This window comes from Buceros rhinoceros, unplaced genomic scaffold (assembly GCF_000710305.1).
Source record: "Buceros rhinoceros silvestris isolate BGI_N320 unplaced genomic scaffold, ASM71030v1 scaffold460, whole genome shotgun sequence".
NCBI classification, from domain to species: Eukaryota; Metazoa; Chordata; class Aves; order Bucerotiformes; family Bucerotidae; genus Buceros; species Buceros rhinoceros.
In genome coordinates this window covers 39,397-60,652 of record NW_010387685.1, presented here as the reverse complement: position 1 = coordinate 60,652, position 21,256 = coordinate 39,397, and the positions used below count along the sequence as shown (strand labels likewise).

General features: G+C 39.4%; 1 protein-coding gene across 1 annotated transcript in view; it reads left to right on the top strand.

Annotated features, from left to right (window-relative positions):
- GRIP1 (glutamate receptor interacting protein 1) overlaps positions 1-21,256 on the top strand; it is a gene marked incomplete at its 5' end in the record, with an annotated part of 110,256 nt that overhangs the window by 67,264 nt on the left and 21,736 nt on the right. Inside the window, 5 exons of the mRNA XM_010145271.1 lie at positions 4,753-4,939; positions 5,732-5,877; positions 7,517-7,597; positions 15,905-15,974; positions 16,202-16,347. Coding sequence (XP_010143573.1) covers positions 4,753-4,939; positions 5,732-5,877; positions 7,517-7,597; positions 15,905-15,974; positions 16,202-16,347 — 630 coding nt within the window. The remainder of the gene's footprint in view (positions 1-4,752; positions 4,940-5,731; positions 5,878-7,516; positions 7,598-15,904; positions 15,975-16,201; positions 16,348-21,256) is intronic.

Sequence of the window (21,256 nt, the reverse complement as noted above, 5' to 3'; positions counted from 1 at the left end):
GTAGGGAAACATCAGTGTGAAAGTATTTGTCCAATGCTAAAATGAGTTGAGTAGAGGCCATGCAGCTTAACGATGTCATCTGAAATATGTAAACCAATGTTTTCTTCAGACAATTCTGGAAGTCTGTTTTACTGTTACTGAAGTTATTTCAAATTCCTTTTTCAACTCTTCCCAATTCTGTGAGGAAATGGAATTCACAGCCAAATAGTCAAAAAGTAAGCTCATCCAACTACCACATTACGGAAGAAGAACTTGCCACAGTACCTCCTAGGTAGTTTTAATGTTTACATCTAGACCATAACCTGTACAGTCATTTTTGAGAGGAAGAGTGACAAATAGCAGCAAAGTTTAACTAGCCTGGTTTCTAACCGCTCTCTGGGTTTCCCCATGAGTCAGTAATTTCCCGGGCCGGGGTGGATATGTTTCACGCTGTTCCACTTTGCGTATTGCTAAGTATTCACTGGGCCAGAGAGTATGGCTGTACCAGCGTGTTGTTTCCCAGACTCCATGTAAGCGCCGCCTCTCCTTTTGGCTTGTCCATCTTCGTGTGATCCTCAGCAGCTCAGTTCCTCCAGAGCAGGAAAGTGAGAACTGCTCCTTAAATCATCTGCTCCAGCTAATGCTCACAGGTCTGCTTTGGAAAACTGAGCTGCTGTGCATTACAGTGCTGCTGCCCTCTGTTAAAGATTTCTCATGGTCACAGGAAAATCAGAGCAAACTAGCAGCCTCCAACTAAGGCCAGTGACTATGGAGTTACAAAGAAATGTCTGAGGGAGAAACAGAGATTTTGCTTTCTTGCAGTTCTTTTTGTTGCTTGCTTGTTCTCATTTCTTTCATAAAGCAAATATTTTTACATAACATTTCCCTGTAAGTACATTTTTTTTATTTTTAATTTAATCAGACATTTTTCACAACTCATCTGTCGACATGTAAGCTTCTAATGCATTATTTTGGGTCATGGGGAGATAGCATGTCCATGCAAGCTATGGTATCAGTAGAGGTCCATCTCTAACATGTCCTGATGTGCACGTGAGAAACATTACGAATGTTACACTAATGGTAATTGATTTCAGTAGTAAAATAATGCTGGATGCAAAAAATAGTTCTTTAGTTGTGCTATATTATAGCTGTTCCATCCCACAAAGGACTGTTAATCCTGAAAGCTAATCCTATTATGGATCTTGGAGACAGCTGTTACTTGTCTTGTTATATTTTTCTGATATTTTTCCTTCAAGGCAGCCTTGCCCTGCAATTTGCTATCCTGCGAAGGCTCGAAATAAGGCCAGTGACATCAGATTTAAATGTGTCAGCTGCATAAACATTGCAGCCCTCCTGAAAGATTCCTCAAGTCGGAAGGCCCTGGGGATTAGAGACTACTATGATTAAACAAATCTCTAGCTGGGAGGAATTAGGATGAGGCTTTGTTGTGGGGTAATTTGTTATGCATTTGTATTGTGAGGTCTGGATATAGAGCATTACAAAATATGCAGAACTGGCCCCACCGGTGAGTGAGTCTGTGCCTCACTATGATCATCAGCAACCCTGCATCAAAGCTGGCTTTGGATGACTCGGCTGGCCAGACAGGCTTGCTTGACCTTTCTGTGAGCTTGCTTTTCAGCTCATGCAGAGTTCCTTAGTCTTGTTAGTAGACTTAACACCCATACTTGTGACTGCCGTAACAGCCAGCTTAAGAGACCCACGCTGGTCTGAATGCGCTACAAGTGACCATGATAGAGAATGACTGGTCCTACACCCTTCCACCATTCATCGGCAGGACCTGGAAAACCTTTGTGGGAGAATAATGAGAACCTTTCATAGAAAAGGAATAGCACTCGCACTTAATTTTAGTGATTTTTTTTCTTTAATCCGGTTGGATCATCTGAGGGTGCTATTAATGTAACTTCTAGTAAGCATTTTAGGCTTTCATTTGGGAAGAAAAGGACGTATTGGTGAAGGGTGCTGTAATGTTTACATTGCCAATTATTTAGGAAAACCTGCATAACTCAATGTGATCATGCCAAAATTCACGATGAAGTGTGATGGTGCAGGGTGTTTTAAGTCTTTTATGGCCACAATTTTACAATCATTGCATTAGTTACTTAGATCCTTCCAAACATAATGGCTATAAAAATTGAAGGCATGCCGTGCTGTCACATGCTTTATTTATGCCACTTGTTTTCAATTTTTATTCTTCCTCTACATTTTTTATTTGTTCTTTTGTTTTAAAGTATGGTATTCATTGTGGAAACACTTGTATTATTATCTGGTTAAAGTTTAAATCCTGAAGTATTTTTAGTAGGTCCATGTTAGTACTTGAAAGCGAGACACAATTTTAAAGGAACTTACATGATAGTTACTCGAGATCCTTATCTGATAGAAATTAGAGAGGGTCTTAGACATGCATGTATGCTGTTTTCTCAGCACATCCAAATTAGTTGCTATCAGGAGGAATAGTGAAAATTTTGCAATTTTTCAAGGGTCAGAGTGGGAGACTGCAGGTGTAATAATCCGTATACGTACCTTTAAATACATCTTGCTCTACTTCTCATACGGCTGCAGGAACCAAAGTAACAAGCACATTATCTTCAAATTCAAGATTATTATTTGCATAACCGTAGAGCATGTAGGAAACCAGCCTCTGGAACTGTTCTAATAGTTGGATGAAAACCATACAAGTATGCTAAAATGTACCCCTAGCAGTAAGCACCAGGCTTCACTGAAAACCCCCTTTTTAAATCAATAAGGCTAGAGCTGCTTCCTGGCCTGTAAAACTTTGAATCCATCAGGGAGCCAAAAAAAGGTGGCAGTGTTTCTTGCTGTAACTATTGCTGAGTGACAAACCCCACATGCTCTAAGTCATGGTTTTGGCATTTTACAGATAGGTATTATTACATGGTTTGGAAAGGGTATTTTCATCTCTGCTGGGTTTTGTTCCTGCTTCTGTTTCCTTTTCTCTGGGAGTGAGAGTAGTTCCTAATTGTCACTTCGAAGGGTGAGTTTTAAATCCCACAAATAGTAACTTAATTTCCCAATGTGAATTAAAACCTTAGCTGTCCTGGAAGTTGGAATAAATATTGCAAGACCTTTAGGTTTCTGATAGGGCCTGTAGGCAAAAGAGGAAGAAAGCTACAGGGTCAACAGGATGCTTGCTGCACAGGGGGAATGGACACGTAAATGATGGGAAACAGAGACACAGCTAACAAATAATTGTTGTATGACCTTAAAGAAATTGAAAATTGAACTCTTCTGAGCTTTGATGCCCTAGATATAGACATTTCTAGAAGGCGTGTTAGGGGACCTGGTATTATATTAACTCTGGATTTATCTGGTTTAGTCGTATTTTAGCCTTCGCAGCACTGAGGGCCGAAGAATCCTATTTGTCATATGCAGTAAATGCTAAAGCTGGTGGCCATTTCTAAGAACAGATTATTAGTATTTGCATTTGGGTATGAGCGTGTCTTACTGAGTGCAGATAAAAGAAACAGTAAGGAGGAAGCTGTTGAGTAAATTAAATAACACACAGGAAACAGAAACTTGTGAGTTTTGGCAAGTGAAACTTTTGCAACAGAACTGTTGTTGCCACCTGTGCCACATTGATCAGATTTTATACTATTTCAGAGACCCAAAATAGTGGGTCTTGTAGACCCGAAGTGCAGGAAATCATTATACGACCTCTGAGATGTTTGTACAGCTGTGCTAATATGATCTATAATGTAAAAACAAGAACTAATTTTTTCCCACATCTGTGAAAACAGCTGAACAATCAATCAGATAAACCATGACCTTTTATCTATTTCTTAGTAGCTACTGCAGGCAGAAATGGGTCTTGAAGAAAATTAGAGGTGGAGAGGTAATGGAATAGATTTATAACATGAAAACTTTCAGAATCCTTGGCATTGGAGGATTATCATTACTTTACTGGTCTGAATGGGAATTGAAAACCTGTAGTTTTCTGTGTATGACATAATGAAAGGCAGTAGTTTGTCACTGGGGGAATTCGAACAATGATGCAATAGACATTTAGACAGAGATCAAAGAACCAAAGGCGCAGTCTCCTCCTTTCATAGGTAATTGCATTGAATCTCGATACTGGTTTTAATCTTTATTTGTCCAGTAGTGCAGCCTACTCAGAGCAAGAGTGAAAATAGAGAGAGGAAGTAAATTAGGAGCACAGAAGTAGCTGCCTGTGTTTCTCACAGAAGGATCTCTCAGTTCTATGGAGATGCCCCAAAGAACTTTTTTTCCTCACGAAGTGAAATGTACTGGTTGCTAAAACAGAGCTGTTTGTTCAACATACTTATATTACCCGGTTAGCCTGACAATTGGTGACGTGTAGTAAACATGTACAACGGGAAAGCATCCTTATTTCTTGCAAGCAAGCCTGGGCCATGTGCTTTGTTGCTAACAACAATGCATTGCTCTGAGATGTTCAGAAGAACTCATGAGAATTCCTCTGAATAACAGCTGGACTTGCATCTTCAGTTCCCTTAGCTCCTGTGAAAATTCTGCTCATCCACACCTCAAACCTAATGCAAACAGAATTCAAGGATGTTCTGAGTTTTTTGGCATGGTGGCTTCAAGCACATTTGTTTTCTTCAGTACAAGAACTATTTTTTTGCATTCTAACATACAACCAAATATTTTCCATTCTCTTATATGTCATAACTGTTTATACATAATTTATAAACTTTTAAAGAGGTGTTTTGATGACTAGGTTTATTGTCTTTCCTCCTGGTCTTCTCTGTTTTGTAGTGTCTTTAGCCTCTAGCACTGTTGGTTTGGCTGGGCAGGTCGTCCACACAGAAACCACAGAAGTAGTGCTGACAGCTGACCCCATAGTAGGGTTTGGGATACAGCTTCAGGGTAGCGTGTTTGCTACTGAGACCTTGTCTTCTCCACCTCTCATTTCCTATATTGAGTCTGACAGTCCGGCGGAAAGGTGAGGTTCTTTCATTTGACTGCCAAGTGCATTTTGGTGAGCGTTTCTCGGGGTGCTTCAGGCTTGTTGCTTTTGATTTGGATAAATTGCAGGGCTCTGCTCAATGGAAGCGTGGCAAGTAATAAACTGTCTGTTCTGACAATGATATTTCATATGCTTGATCAACTGTAAGAAGAGTGACAAGCACCTGTGTTTTTATTATCCAGAATCCTCCAGCAGGAGACTGGAAGCTATATTCATGCAAAAGTTAAAAAAGAAAAAAAAACCAGAAACAACAGTGAAGCCAAAACAGTGATAATTCAGCGTGCCTTGGAGGGAGGCTACATCCAACTCTGTTCAGTTTTGTTACAAAACCAAATCTTAAGGAATATAAGAGTTTTGACTTACTAATTATTTCATTGCAGCATTTCAGTTGCATTTTTGTGCTTAAGTATTTCTTTAATCATGGCATGAGAACAATATTAGTTGCACAGGCAAGTACTAGCTGCCACTGGAGAGCGACACCACCTGTAGCATTGGGTCAGAGGCAGAGGCGATGTCCATGGGTGGAGGCGTAAAGGCTGTGCTGCCCTTTCTGGGTCCCAGCACCTAGAGAGCACAACCCGTGCTGGGAGTGCTTGGTAGTGTCTTTGAGCAAAGGGGAAGCAGCAGCTTCTGTGCCCCTCTGTGCCTGGATAGACTGTTGAGCTGCTATGCCACTCTTCTCCTTCAAGGTTGGGTTGAATGTGTTTGATACTGCTGCTTCTGGCAACATGCACAACTGATGATTGTTCTGTGTCATTGTGTACCAAGGTGTGGGGTGCTGCAAATAGGAGACAGAATAGTGGCAATAAATGGCATCCCGACGGAAGACAGCACATTTGATGAGGCCAATCAACTGCTCAGAGACTCCTCTATCACCAACAAGGTCACTTTGGAAATAGAATTTGATGTTGCAGGTATGAATGTACTGTTATTCTGTCTTGTAAAAAAGTGAAGGAATAAATCCCGAGTACACTGCAACTGTTAGGCATCCAGGGTGGAGACTTTCTTCTCACATATACACTCTTCAGTTTTCAAGTAACCTATTTGAAACCTGTGTCTTTTTCATTTCACAGCTTTCTCATTTCACCTAGCCCTGCAGCATGCTTCAGAATGCAAATAGAAATGACAAGTCCTGTACTAAGATCTGGTGGCAGGCCCTCCTCTGTGTTATTTCCAGACGTTTTTCTGCCCTCAGATAGAAATACTCTGCTGAGCAGAGACAAATCCTCTACAGGACAGCTAATGAAATGTTTTACTAGACAGAAAAGTATTATGAAAGGGTGGATATAAGCAAAGAACTCTGAAAAGTTTCACTTACAGTATCGCAGACCAACGATCTAAATAAAATAATAGAAACTGAATTAATGAAAGCCGGAAAAGTCATTGTTAATGTTGCTGGTGAGTCTTTATTATCACTGATGACTTTCCTTTCTTCTGTAATGTGTTTAAGCATACAAGATACAACTATAAAATCACAAATTGTGTAAATCAAACAAGTTCATATTATGTATGTGCACTTCCCCACTATGTAGGTAGTCAAAGCTTTTATGACTTCTGTGTTCATCTGACAGTAGCTCCTTTGAAGTAATGACAATGTCAGATGTGCTGTATTTTGCATAGTGTGGTTATTGTTAACGGTATTATAAACCATGATGTCAAAAGCAGGCTAAACGTTCCTAGAGGTAATTCTGTATAGTCCTTTAGTATGCATACATCTAGTATAATGTTAAAAAAAAAACCAAACAAAATACAATGTGAATTCATAATATGTATTCATAGACACAGGAAATGAAACACTAAAAATAAGAAAACCAAATAATGAGAAAGTTATTTAAATACACCTGAAGTCATATGTATTTCAGTCCCTGGACTTGTTTGTGCTCCTTCCGTTTGCTCCATGAAAGCAGATTCATACTCATGGTTAGACTCCTGCCACATATACGTTCATATGTTTCCATAGCTGGAATTTCAATCACTCCTTTTCAGGCCAAGGCCCAAACTTTTGCTGTCAGTGATGTCAAAGGTCGGGATTCAAATACAGTGCTGTGTGTTCAGGTGTTCTTTGTCTCAGTCAGCTCCAGGTGCTTCTCAGTTAGTGATGTTTTGATTCCTTTTCTTCCCAACAGGTGTAAAGTCCATGACAGTTTAAATCCATGGCGGTTTAACCTTAGTTTAAAATGTGTTAGACCTGCAGCAACAAAAGCCAGAAAGCCTTAAGACTTGATCTCATGTCCTTTTAATTAAAAGTTACCTGCCAGCACTAACATTTTCTCGTGTACTCACAGAACTTGCATATGAGCTAAAAATCTGCAGTCTCAGCTGGCTGCTGGCCCATGCAATCTCCATAAATTAGGTTAAACCTTAAAAAAAATTGAGTTACCATGAAATTACCAATAGAGGTACAAATCCTACTTTGTATGTCCTGCTTCCTTCACTTCAGCCCTCTTGTTTCATCTGTGCCTTGTGATGCTGATGTGATTCCACATATGGTTCCATGCACTTGGAATTGTTGTGCCTTGTAAGTTATCTAACATCTTAAATATTTTTTTATAGAATCAGTTATACCAAGCAGTGGAACATTTCATGTAAAACTGCCAAAGAAGCATAATGTGGAACTTGGCATCACCATAAGCTGTAAGTGAAGTGCTTACCTTTTAAGACTGTGTTTATGGGATAATCTGCAGATACTAGGTCCTGTAGCTATAGAATCATGATTGGTTTGGTATAAAATTCTTTTTCCTTTTTCTAGAAAGGGATGATTAGCAGTGCTCTGTCTCTGATGAAATACCATTCTGTAACCGATTTATACTCCCTGTCCAGTGGTTAAAGAAGCCAGTTTACCAGGCCTAAAGCTTGAGCTATTCCTTTATGTGTAGCACATATTTAACTCACATTAAAGTTATTTTTGTTTAAAAAAAAGAGAAGATGTAAGTCAATAGAATTAAGCCCATGCAAAGGAATTTCCATAACTGGGAAGTTAAAATCTGTCATAGACACTCCCAGGCTCTTGAACAGAACCCTGCTGAGCTCAAGGGTTCTCACAGGCATGAGGATTGATGTAAGTGGGGTTACTTTCTGCTTCAGAATCCAGAGTCTGAAAATGCATCCTCAATCTGTAAAACTAGTGAGCCGTCCTAAATGTGCAACTCACAAAACAAAATCCCCTTTCACTGGGAATTTCGGAGGTTGCTAAAGAAGATAAGTGTCTGCATTGGTCTATGTTTGTTATTTTTGTTTGTGATCGAAGTGTTTCTTTACTCATTTATTTTGGGAGCAGACAGTAAATGCTGGGTTAGGATTGGCTTTTGACCGGTAAACTTCAGCATATCATGTTCAGCCCTTGAAGGAAGGAAGAACAATCCAAAGGAAGGGAGAACAATCCATATCAAAGTTAATGGGCTTGTGTTTAATGTATTTAATGACAGTGCAGAATTTGGTCTCACCAGATTTAACATTCCTTTACAGTTGTGGCCTTTCTCAGACTATTAGTCTTTCCTGGGAATTATTCATGTGTCTTGGGGGAAGATTGTGCTTTGACTTATATTCTCAAAGCTTTTACCAGCACAATGGAATAAGTTTAATCAAAAATACAGCAGGGAACTCGGTGCTAAGAATTACATCTGAGGAACAAATGAGAAACACTGCAGGCCCGTTTGCTTGTGTTGCACAGTTGAATGAGTAATCGTTAGACTCTGTAAGATGTGATGTGGTGCTCAAAGCAAAATCATAGGTCTACACGTATTTGTGCAAATGAAATATTGAGAAATGAGAAAACCCGGAGAGAGTCTGTTCTATTTAAATCTTAATTTTAGGATTAGTAATGGTTTGTAGGATTACTGTAAAAATACGGTCTTCCTAGTAATTTGATTTCTGCCCTTTTTGGAATTCAGACATCTTGTACTATTTTTTTCTGTCTGTAAACTTTATATGGAAAGCTGGTAATCTTAGGATTTAGTATTTAGCACTCCTCTTCCAAACTTTGCGTACCTTCCTGACTTGGAACTTAATTTCAAAAGTTAGTGCTTTATAAAATTAGTCCTTTATATAACCAGAGCAACACCTGGTTGGTCTTAGCTCTGCTACTCTGAGTATACTGTAGTATCTTTAATATTTAAATTAAATTATCTGTTATATAAAATAATCACAATTATTAATGCATATTAAATGTGTCTGGGATTATTTCTTTTATTTTAAAGGATTTATACTAATAACTCAAAGTTTGAAAGTTTGCTTGATAGTAGTCTTGAATTGCTGCATTTTATGCTTGATTTTCAGTGCTTTGCTCTGTTCTACCTAACTCCTAAATGAGGCAATGTGATGTGAAGAATATAAGTATTTTATATCGTTATGTCAAATTTTTGTCAGGGCACTTTAGCACATCAGCATGCCATTTATTACTGAAATTGTCAGAAAGCTATATGATTTCTTTTAAAAAACAAATACTAAGGGAAACTCAGTGGAGTTGGTATGATCAGGCTTAAACAGGGGTGGTAGAGGAGACCGGTTTTATTCACTTTTGGGCTTGATGTGTTTAAAAGCTAGTGACCTCTTTCATCCTCTCTCTTCTCAGGGTAGTGGAGTTAATGATGAATGAGAAAGTGCTGTCTCTGTAAAAACATTACAGAGAAGCGCCCATCTTGCTTTCCATATTCCCGGATTAGTTTGGGATTTGGATGAGAAAGTCAGAAAATGACCTGACAGAGGAGAGAGACTTTTTTTGTCAGAAGGGAAATGTGAGCCTCACGTTTGGTTGGCTCCTGAACACATGCTTGTTTTAAAGTCCAAGAGTTCTTCTAAATCAGCTGTTAGGAGGCAGGCATCCTGGGAGGGGAATTTATTTCTCTTTCTTTGTGTCCTTACAAAGTGTGCCTGTATGGAGTTGCAGCCAGGTAGTTGAAAGCATGCCTAAGGTGATACACAACACTGAAGACAGTTAAGCTTATTCACAGTCTTCAAAAAATATGACATGTAATGGCAAAAGAGACAAACTGCTCTTAGTTTCCGATTTATTAATGCAAGAAAAAAAGAAAAAAAAAGAAAAAAATCCCCTTAGATAGCAAAAACCCCTAGAAAGTAAGACAGAAGGAAGTGTCATGAGTATCATTGTTGACGTTAATCCAGGGTGCTAAGTTTGGGATAGTGCATGTTGTTTACCTTGCAGTAAGTTACCTGGCTTTGCCCATTGCTACCTTCACACACTTCTATCACCTTCCCTTATCTCTGCAATACCTGTCTAATCTTCCCATTAATAGTTACTTACACTCAATAAAGAGCCTATTTCATAGTTTCCAAATATAAGTGACTATGTATTTCATGGTTCAGGTACCATTGTTTTCACACCCAATTGCCTGTTTGGAGCAATTAGAATGTCTCAGTTTTTAAAATTACGTCATCCAAATAAAGCATGACACAGCAGTGTCTGGTGTGTGTGTGTGATTATTCCTTCATAACAGAACCATTCCCTAGAAGAAGGATGGCTTTCAGGTAGATCTGGTAGTGTTCAAATTTGTTTCTAGTGATTTTGGACGATGTAATGGAATATAGAATTTTTTTTTTTTTAAGATTTTTTTTTTTTTTTGGCCACTGGCTACTGTATCAAAGACTAATGATTTTAAAATACGTTAAATGATGTCTAAGAAAATTATTTACTAGTACATTCTGGTAGTTGTAGTTAACAGCTCTTTTTTTCTTTCTTTTTCTTTCTTGCTTAAGTAAGGTTCTGATATCCTTACTGGTAATAAACTGCAGCGCCTTGCTTTCTAAATAATCCCTCTGAAGCCAATGGGACTACTCAAGGAATAAGAAGCTGCAAAGCTGTTGAGAATATCAGAATCTCACCCAAACTATCTTCAGTTTTTCTGGGTCATTTTGACTAGCAGCTATACTATAGCCTGCTTTACTGTTTTCGCATTTCATCGGAAACAAAGATTTACAGATCTGTAAAGATTTACAGCTATTTATCATTGACTATGAGAATTTACTTTCTAAAGCATATTTCTGTGTATTTTAGGATTTCACCTAGGAAACTCAACTTTGTTTTGCAACATTACAAGTAATTGTTTTCAAGACAGGGCTTGAAGATCAACAGGTTTCTCAGCTACTCCAGATGAACGATACTTAAGGAATAAAAGAGCTGTATCAGTGTAATTTTAAAAAGCTCTTTCACCTATTTAATAATCACACAATTTCAAAGAAGGCTAGTAGCTGTAAACCAGCATTGTGGATAAGTGGACTGACTTTGTATAAAAAATATTTTTCCATCCTGCGAGCATTTTCCTGTGGTTGTTCAGTTTGTTCAGAGTTTGAGCAAACTCCAAAAGTTTAAGCCAGGCTGAGGCTAGCAAGTGAGTTTTGGCTGGGTGGTAGGTGAGATGCCCACCCCAAAATCTGTTGAAGTTACATGAGATTTTTTCTTTGGGTTAGCAGTGAAACAAGAAAGGAGGATTGTCTGAGGGCTTTTTTAACCTAATGGAACAGCTGATCTACAAAACTGACAACACTTAACTGCTTTCAAGTGGCAAGGGGTAGGCAGGGAAAGTGTGTGTCTTTACTAGTAGTGGCTAGAAGCCTGGGACAAAGACCTAGGATCATAGAGCAGTTTAAATAGAGAGAACAAACAACTTGCTAAAGACCAGTCTTCAACTGCAACACTAAATTTAGTATTTGTGCAACTTTACACACTCTTCGGTCCGCTTGTAGTTCATCATACAGGCTCTATAAGGACTCTACAAGAGCTCAACAGTAGGTAGACTAACAGGGAGGAGAAAAGATATCTTCAGTGGACAAGCAGAATGGGACAAGTAGAGCAAACAAGTGGAGAGCCATTAACAGGGAGACAGCAGACAAGCTGTGATCAGGGGTAGGGAAAGCATGAACTTGAAAAAGAAGGCTGGACATGGGTGAGTTGTAAGGTGCTTTGTTTTTAATTGCTTCTTAAAAAATAATTCTGAAATAAAACATTAAGAAGCAGACTTAAAGCTGTACAATGTCACTTCAAACTTTTGTTAGTTCACGAGAATATCTTTTTTAATTAAGTGGCCAAATACTACTTTCTTACTGGGATTCTTGCTTCTCTGCTCTCTGGGGAGAGATGAAACAGTGGTATGTATCAAAGAGGATGGAGGCTGCATAATGAATGAAGGGGGATTGCAGAAAGAAAAAGGAGGTGATCTCATGGTCAAGATGGTTTAATGCTACCCTGGAGAAATCAGGGATTTTTTTCCTTTTCCCTGCAATAGAGTTGTGCTGAGACAAGTAATTTCACAGAGTGATTGGGGGGAGCAGGGGGTGGAGGAGGAGGGGAAAGAGAGATATTTTCCACAGGTGGCTGTTTGATTTTCTGTGGAAACCCTTGAGATGCTGGGGTTGCATCTGCAGAAATGCTGAGCATCTGCAACTGTTGCTGAAAATTCCAGTAGTTGTGCTTTGGATGTAGAAGCTGTTATATTCTACAAACTATTGTGAGAAATAAGGGCATGGGTCTCTCAAACTGCTCACTGAAAATTGTCATACTTTGACCTAAATGTTCCTATGATTCCTTTCCTCATCTGTAAAATCTGGATAATAGTACTCAGTCTTCTTGCTGGGGACAGTATCTGTTTGCTAGTGTCTGGGAGGCAATCTCAGGCTGTGGTGACGTGCACTACAAAACTTCAGGACGAAATTAATGATCTCTGCAACTCAGCTTGAATGGTTTGTAGTAAGTATGTCATAAGCATTGAATAAGGATAAAGCAGTGTGTGGTGTAGCTGCTTATTTGGGGCTTCTCAGCATGGAGGGATTCATTTCACGCTGAGCTGTGTTTGCTCTCTACAAAAAGGCTTTCATCCACCAGACACAATTAGTAGCCCAGGATAACTAACAAAATACTGCTGGTTCATGCTTACTCAGTTTGAAACTGTAGTAACTTTGTATGCAATATCATACCCTTTTTATCCAAATGTACTCTGTGGCTTCACACTTCGAGCTGTGCTCTTTACCCCGTTTTAGTTCTTTCTCTTGTTTTGGAACTGTAATGGACTGTTTTCTTTAGTACTGGTAATTTTTATAAAGCAGTTTCATAAAAACTATCTCAATACTTTTATCTCAAACTGCAGGCGTTGTACGGTGGGTGGCACTGCACAATGAGATTTATAAGCCAACCCAGTGGGTAAAAACATAGAATTAAAAAAAAAAAATTAGTTCACTGAAGTGATACTTTAAAATTTTAACAAGATACTAATTGGTAAAACAAACCCAAAGAATTCAAGTAAATCATAGAACTGTCATATGTGATATAGCTGAATGTATGAGAAACAAGCTATGAAAATTACACATTTTGCAAAAAGTTAATTGCTGCTCTTTAGATTGCAACATAGACATTTCACAGAAGTGTGCTGGTTTAGACAAGTTTCTAAAAATTCTTGGAAGTCCTTGTACGTCTGTTTTCTGAACTTCCAAGGCACTGATATAAAATATGGCCTTTTAGCCGTTCTTAACAGTTCCTTTGGACATTTGAAGGTTTTCTTGGCCAGGGCAGCAAAGGTTAACAAGATCTGTTAGAATATTGTGTTGGAAATGTCATTATTAATACACCTTGTTGTTATTGCAAATGAAGATAGATCATTTTCCATCAAAGAGAAGAATCATGAGCTGCTAAAGTAACTGACATGTCAAGGGTTAGGGCTAGGCTGGCCACTAGACAAATGGCAGGTACTCTCTGTTAATGCCTCTCCCAAAGCGGAAGAGAAAGAGAAAGGAAATAAGGGAGAGAGACTTACAGATTGGAAAAGAAAACTAAAACTGCTTTAAGGAGAATAATAATAATAAAGTTAAATATATACAAATACAGACAATACCAATACTAAGCACAACACTCTCCCGATGATAATCACATCACAGGCACTGGGGAAGTCCTAGACAGGGCTCATCAGTAGACAGGAGGCAGATTCAGGAATGCACAGACTGGGATCAAAGGCAGAATGAACAGTCCTTCTTGGATGCTGGACGTTGAGGAAGAGAGTTGACCCTTGTGATCCCTCAGCTTGATGCCCAATATGACGTTCATGGAATCGAATACATTGTTGGTCAGTTTAGGGTCATCTGTCCTGTTTACTCCTCCCTGCAGGTGCTACACCGCACCGTGGCACACAGGATTTATCAGTGACCTTGATCTCCACAGGAGCAAGTATCAGCAAGAGCCTTTCTGCACATCAATCCCTGGCAGTGACTATAATTATCAAGCGTTATCACTGCTAGAAGCAGACACTGTCTGCAAAAATAAGCTGTTAACTTCAAAAGTGCAGTTGGTTAGAAGAGACTGAGCTGAAAAGTGAAATCACTGAACAGAATGAATTCTGTTCTAACTCAAATCAAAACAGAGACATCAGGATTTTGTAGGTGATACTCCAGTATGGGTAGCTTTTTGGGTGATTGTCAGTTAGACATTGAAGCTTGATAGAAAATAACCTTCTGAGAATGAACGCAGAGGACTCAGTATGAGAGCAGCAATGGCTTGGGGCACTGAAGAGTACTACATGTGCAAATCCATTAGCACTTTCAGGAGAGCAGAGAGCCTTATATGATGTGGCAATGTATTCATATTAGCACATTCTTTGTTAACAATGGTCCCAAAAGTCAGTCTGCATTCACCACGTGGACAACATTCTGACCAGAGCAGCTCTAATCCCCAAAGGCAGAGAGCAGGTGCCACAGTGTTGTCTGAAGATGTATCTTTCATCACCTGTAAGTTCTGATCCCACCTCTTACCCTATCAGACCTTCAAGGCAGTCTTCTGTCAGTAGGTGGATGAACCCTCCAAAACAATGCATTCAGGGAAGCTCCTCCAAGAAACAGTTCTCTGGAAGTAGTCAGTAATCATTGTCTTCTTCCTCTAGGGTAGTTAGCTGATTCCTGTGCACCCAAAAGTCAAGCAAAATTGCTAAGAAAATTTCCTGGACAAGGGAATCTTGACAAGTACTTCTGCACAAGTCAGTAAAGAACTGCCATGACTGGCACTGTAGAGCAGAACATCCTTTTAACCATGATGGACAGATAGAAAATTGAAACTTATGTGAGGTGCCTCCAGTAAGAGATGAGTTAGGTGTCCGGGGAGAGGACTGGTGGGGGTTTTACTACTTTAAGCCCTGCCAGAATTGCAGGACTTCTAGTAGGTTTCTCCAGCACAGTGAGGAAAAGTCCGCAAGGCTCAGCAGAAGCAGAGAGGAGCACGGTTACTTATCCAAAGAGGCACATGTTTACTTTAGAGGAAGAAATGAGTCACGCTAAAGCAAGCATCTGTGTGATGTGATCTGTCACATCTGTGAGATGTGATAACTGTGTATCAGCCTGGTGTTATGCATGGTCACTCTCCACAGCATCTCATTTATTGTGAAGTAGATTCCTCCTGCTCACCCAGGAAGCGTTATCTTCATACCTCTGCCTTAAGCACTGAATGAGACAGGAATGGATGTAAAGAATGTGGGCTAGCCCACTCTAGTGTTTTGGCAGAGCAGATCTGTTGGTCAGGGATATAATAAAACATGGTTTGTAACTGACAGAAATATTCTGGCAAAAGATCAGCATTCGTGGTTGTGCTGAAAGGCTCTACTAACAAAAAGTCTTCCTTTTGCGTTGTAGCTACGCAGCATTTTATGATAGGTCGCGGGATCGGTGCTGTGACATCTTCACGTGGTTCAGTCCTGACCTAACCCAGAATTCAGACATATCAAGTGAAATTCACTTTGCACCAGTCACCTTGCTTCCGGCATTTTCTAGTTTTTGAGGAGTATGCAGACTTACTAATGGGCTGCTCATGATTTTTGTATTCATGTACATAAAGCTAGGAGAAGGGGAGGAATATAGTACAGGTAAATGTGTATGAAGTATTGATTTATGGACAGAATTAGCCCATCTGCATATCCAGAAATAAAACCAGATACTTGTATGTATTCTTTATTACAGCTCCATCCAGTAGAAAACCAGGGGACCCTCTGGTTATTTCTGATATCAAGAAAGGAAGTGTTGCTCACAGGTAAGACATTCCAGCTCCCAGTAAAAATGTGCTTCCATTGTGTAGCCAGGCAGACTCAAGTTAAACAGAGGGAGCTTGAAAGAGACTGTGCTTTTTTTTTTTTTTAATCGATTACAAATAAAAAGCCCAGCATATCCATCTCATTTCTGAAATAATGTTCATGCCTTCTAAGGTACCTTGCGTTACTGTTACTAGAATTTCATGTAAGCTTGTTTGCTTGTTCACAGAACTGGGACACTCGAACTGGGTGATAAGTTGCTTGCAATAGATAACATTCGACTTGACAATTGCTCAATGGAAGATGCTGTCCAGATCCTTCAGCACTGTGAGGACCTTGTGAAGTTAAAGATCCGCAAAGATGAAGATAATTCTGGTATTAGCAGTGAGCCTATTGCAGATTCTTCCCTTTTCAGGGTTTTTAGAATGTTGGGTTATTCTTTTGCATTTAAATTTTATTGAAATGTTTTTTCTACACGTGGCTGATTTATTCTAATGCTAATCAGAAAATATCACACTAAAAAGAATTTTAATGGTATATAAAGTTTTGAATTTTCTCAGTGGCTCCACTGCCTGCAGGAGCTACACTGCAAAATGAGATCTTCAGTTTTCTGGAAAGGCAATTTCCCCTCAGGTGCAGCATGTAAGGTTGGTCTTTCTGTTACCAGAGTTTTCAGATTTTCAGATTATCAGATTTTCTCTGCTTTTAAGATTGGAATCATGGGTAGCAAAGCACGGATCCAAAGGCTTCAGTTCTCCAGCAGAGTGGTGAAGTGTGTGCTTTATCCATAAACTTAGAGTCTTGACATCAGTATGACTGTTCACATGCTTGAAGGTAAGTAGTACTTTACACGCTGTGCTGGATAGCTGATGAAGGAGACATATCTGATCAGCCCAGTGGAAGTAGTGGAGCTGCCATCATTTTGCACACCTACATCTATTAAAATTCCTGGATCTTCCCCATCATGGATGCCATAAGAGCAGAAGTTCTACCTGGAAACAATAGAGTGAGTTCTGTTAGCATTCTAGTGGCAAAGGAAGTTAGACGTTTATAATTGGCATTACTGCTGGGATTTATATTACAGCGTTACACAAAAACATGAACTGTAGATTGACTTGCCTTAAGCTCTATAAACAATCTCATATCAAAAAGGCACAACCTGCCACACTTTATTATTTAAAATCAAGTGCAACCGTTGAAATGGTGTTTAGAATGGGACTAGAATGCTCTTTTGCTTTAATTGCTTTTGAAAGCAAACAAAGTCTCTTCTGAGTGCGACTGGTAACAATCAAAAGTAGATGCTTTTAGTACCTTGTGCAACTTGGCTTTCAGAAGTAAACTTTGATCCAGCAACGTGAATGTCTGCCTCTCAACAGGATATTGGGGTTAGGTCTCCGCAGGTGGTGAGATGGCATTTGCTATACATAGTTGGTGCATCTTGGACAGAGGCTGGCCAAATTGGCTGTGGGTTGTACATCCTAAGGGACATCTGAGTGACAGTTGCTTTGCAAAACTGAGCAAACCATTTATATTATGAAGACCAAGCTGCAACTGTACTCGACAGAAGATTGACAGGAAAAATTGCTGTAGAAGGAAGGTTTTGAGTTTACTCTTGCACAAGACCAGGACTGTCTTTTAAGTGTTCATGACACCTAGCATCCCTCCTTCACCTTTTTCCCCTCATTTGGAAGGTTCTTATAAATAACCCTGCAGAAAAATTACCAACAGACCATAGAAGAGAGACATGAGTTAGAGCCACGTAGTAGAAGCAGTAACTTTTCCCACCACTTTTAAACACTTGTGGGTTTGTCCTGTGTGTGTCATGTTGTACCCTGACTTTTTCTAGGACAGCTTCCATTTCCATTGAAGCTGGTACACATTTTCTGTTGCTGTCCCTGAAATGTGGATTTCAGTCTCCATCCATGTAAAATAACTTCTTGCATGCCATGGTAGCTTCTACAGATTTTAATCTGAGTGGGATTCTTATTCTGTGGTTTTCTTTTACCATTTGCATTGCTTATTTTACAGTTACATCATATATCTTTATCCAGATTCTCACGTAACTAGTGTCTTAATCCATACATGATTGGTGTAACTGAACAGATTCAAATGTAAATGGACAGCTACTCAGGAGAGCTACAGAACAAAATTTTCTATACAAATGGTTCTTGTAACAGTTGATTGTCACAATGAAATTGAAAGTATTTATAACAGACTTCAGATACTTTGAAATCTAAAATGAATGTCTCCCGAAATGCCTAAGAAAAATATTTTTTTATTTTCCATTAGTTTATTTATGAAAGTCTGTTTTCTCACTGAGGGAAGAAATGTGCTTCTCAAACTGAACCAAAGAAAGTCATTACTAAATTCCCCAAGAAAAGCAAAACCTCATGCTAATAGATAAGTAGGTGTGGAGCACTCCAAAACAATTTCTAAATCACAGAATGATATTAAGATTTAAACTTTTATTAATTTCTCATGGCTTGCTTTTTTGACGAGTAGAAGGCAGGGAGCAGACGTTATTCTTCCCAAGGTTCTTATTTCCTCACCGTCTTTCAAACTCTTTCTTTTTATATTAATTTTTAAGTATTTCTAGCTTCTAGCTCTTAATTCTGCCTTCTGTTTTTCCTTCCTCTGCTGTCTCTCCAGCTCCTCCCTTCTCCAGACACTTGCATGTGTCTCAGAGCAGTGTTCCTCAGAGCCAACTGTGCAGGTGAAGCCTGCAGGAGGGTAGTACATGTCATGTGCTCCCCAAGACAGTGCTCTTCTTTGTCCTTTTGTCTGTATTGATCAGATGTTATTCTGAAGAGCAAGAGTCTAGCGGACAGAGCAGAGGTGCTGCTGCACAGAGGATCTACTTTCCTTAAATATGGTTGCCAAATCCACAATTGCATCACAAGGAAAGAAAGAAGGCAAATCTGAAAAATATGAGCCCCAAAAGCATGGTAGTTTGATTATATTTCCTCCCCAGATGGAAGTATGTCTTCAGCAGTTTTTTACTTTTCTTTTTTTCCTGGAAGCTTCTCAAACTTCCCAGACAGTTTTATCTCCTGCTTAACTTAATGGCTACCACCCTTTTTTGAATACCAGAATTCTTTGCTTTCATGCTTCATTGTGAATTCAGGCCACATGCGTGCCATGTTCTTCAATAGCTCACATTTCTGCTGCCTGGAAAGAGCAGTGAAGAGAATGGTGCAGCAATTTGACATTTGTTGTGTTCTGCCATTAATTTTCTTAGCTAGGGATAACCAGGAGACAGCCATAATGGACCAGTCTCTCCGTTTCAGTCATTCACTAAGATCTATAAACTTCCTTCATGTGGCAGGGCTGCTGTATGATTGATAACTTCTTATTCACTCACTGTTGGTAGCAGAGAAACATCAGTATTGTGTTGACCCTTAGCAAATACTGGCTATTACATTTGCAGTTAGCTTGGTGGATTACTTTTCATCCTTCAGCTGAAGTCTTGTACCATGTTAATGCCACACCTGTTGTCATGGGTTGAAGCTGGGCTGGCCACTAAACGAATGATGGATGCTCTCTGTTAACCTCACTCCCTTCCCAGGAGGGGAAGGGAAAGGGAATAAGAAAGAAAGAGATTTAGTATATATGTTGGAAGAACTGAAATTGTTTAAAAGACATGCAGATGTGGCACTGAGTGACAGGTTTAGGGACCCTGGCAGTGCAGGGTAACCAGTTGGACTTGATCTTAAAGGTCTCTTCCAACCAAATGATTCTGTGATTCTGGTTCTGGTTTAGCTCAAACCAGGACACCTTGGTAAAGGTTATTGGCACTAGATCCCAGAGGATTTGCTGTTGTTCCATAAATGCTCTCGCAAAAGAACAAGAGCTGACACTCTTCTGCAGTGCAGTGGCAATTTACGTGCTAGCCGACTGTGTGCTGACCAGAGGCTTCCAGTGGGGGTTTGGAAAATTAGGTACCTCTGGAAAGAGCACATCAGATAAAGCGTAGTCGATGTGAACTGTGCCAAAACACCAATCATAATGTCCCAAATAGGCCTACGTGGCCAACACTAGGCCAGTATTCTTTCTTGAATAGACACCACTTTTTCTTCTCTCCTTTGATTCTATATGGGTGCCATTTTCTTCATCAGATAGCAAGGGGGAAATAGGAGGGAGTTGGGGCGGGGGGAGCTAAAGGCCTAAGTTTCCTGCAAATTGGGAAGAAACAAAGTAGCTCCAAAGATAATAGTGTTTCTCCAACTCTGTGATTGCGGTGTTCAGAAATAGAAGAAAGCAGCTCTTCGAACCTTTGCTAGCGATGCGGGTTAACCTTTTTCCTTTTTTCCTCTCTATTTACAGGAACAGAAATGGGAATATTTGTATTTTCTAACTTGTCTCTGGCTAGTTCTAGTAACATTGACAGAATGTGTGTATTAGACATTTCCCCACACTCTCTGAGCTGTTTGCAAAGTCATTACCCACAGATCTAGGAAAAGTTGCCTGCCAGGCCAGACGTCCTGGCTGAATACCAGTATCATAAGATGGGCAAGGGAGTATTTGTTACTCTGATCTGAGGAAAAATCTGGCATTTTAGGTTTTAAAATATCCCGTCACAACTCAAAGATACTGCAGTAGATTGCTCACCTGTTGTGGGTTTGGTTTGGGTTTTTTTATAATATGTAAAGAACATGCACGGTGTAAGTACAAGAGCTGTTCTTGATGCTGCATCAGCTGTTGGGTGTTATCTAAGGAAAATACATTGTATTTAAGCTTACCCAGTGATGAATTCTTCTCCATTTCTGGTGATTGTTTGGTGAGATTAAAATGTCAAAATAATGCAAATGACTTCATGCAATATAATGAAATAAAATCTAATGGAGCTATTATTCAACCTAGTTAATAATTCAGTATTCAGAAGCTATTTTTGATTCTTTTACAAAAGCTTAAAATTTGTCCATCAAAAACATGAGATGTATTCCAGGTTCTCCTAGTAAAACAGTTTCTCATCTTATCATGACTTTTGACTTTACCCACAATTTATTTAAGGAAGTTTGGTTTTAAAACTTCTGAATTGTCGTTGAGTCTAAATATCTTCCATTCCATTCCAGAAACAGATGAGTAGCTGCATTTAGAGAATAACAGTAACTTTTTTCTCTAATAATGTGCCCTTGCAGCAAAGAAGGCAAACAGCCTCCTGCATTGCATTAGGCAGAGCTCTGCCAGCAGGTCAAGGAAAAAATCCTTCTCTATTCAGCACCAGTGAGAGATTTCTAGAGGGCTGCATCCAGTCCTAGGCTCCCCAGTACAAGAGAGACATGGA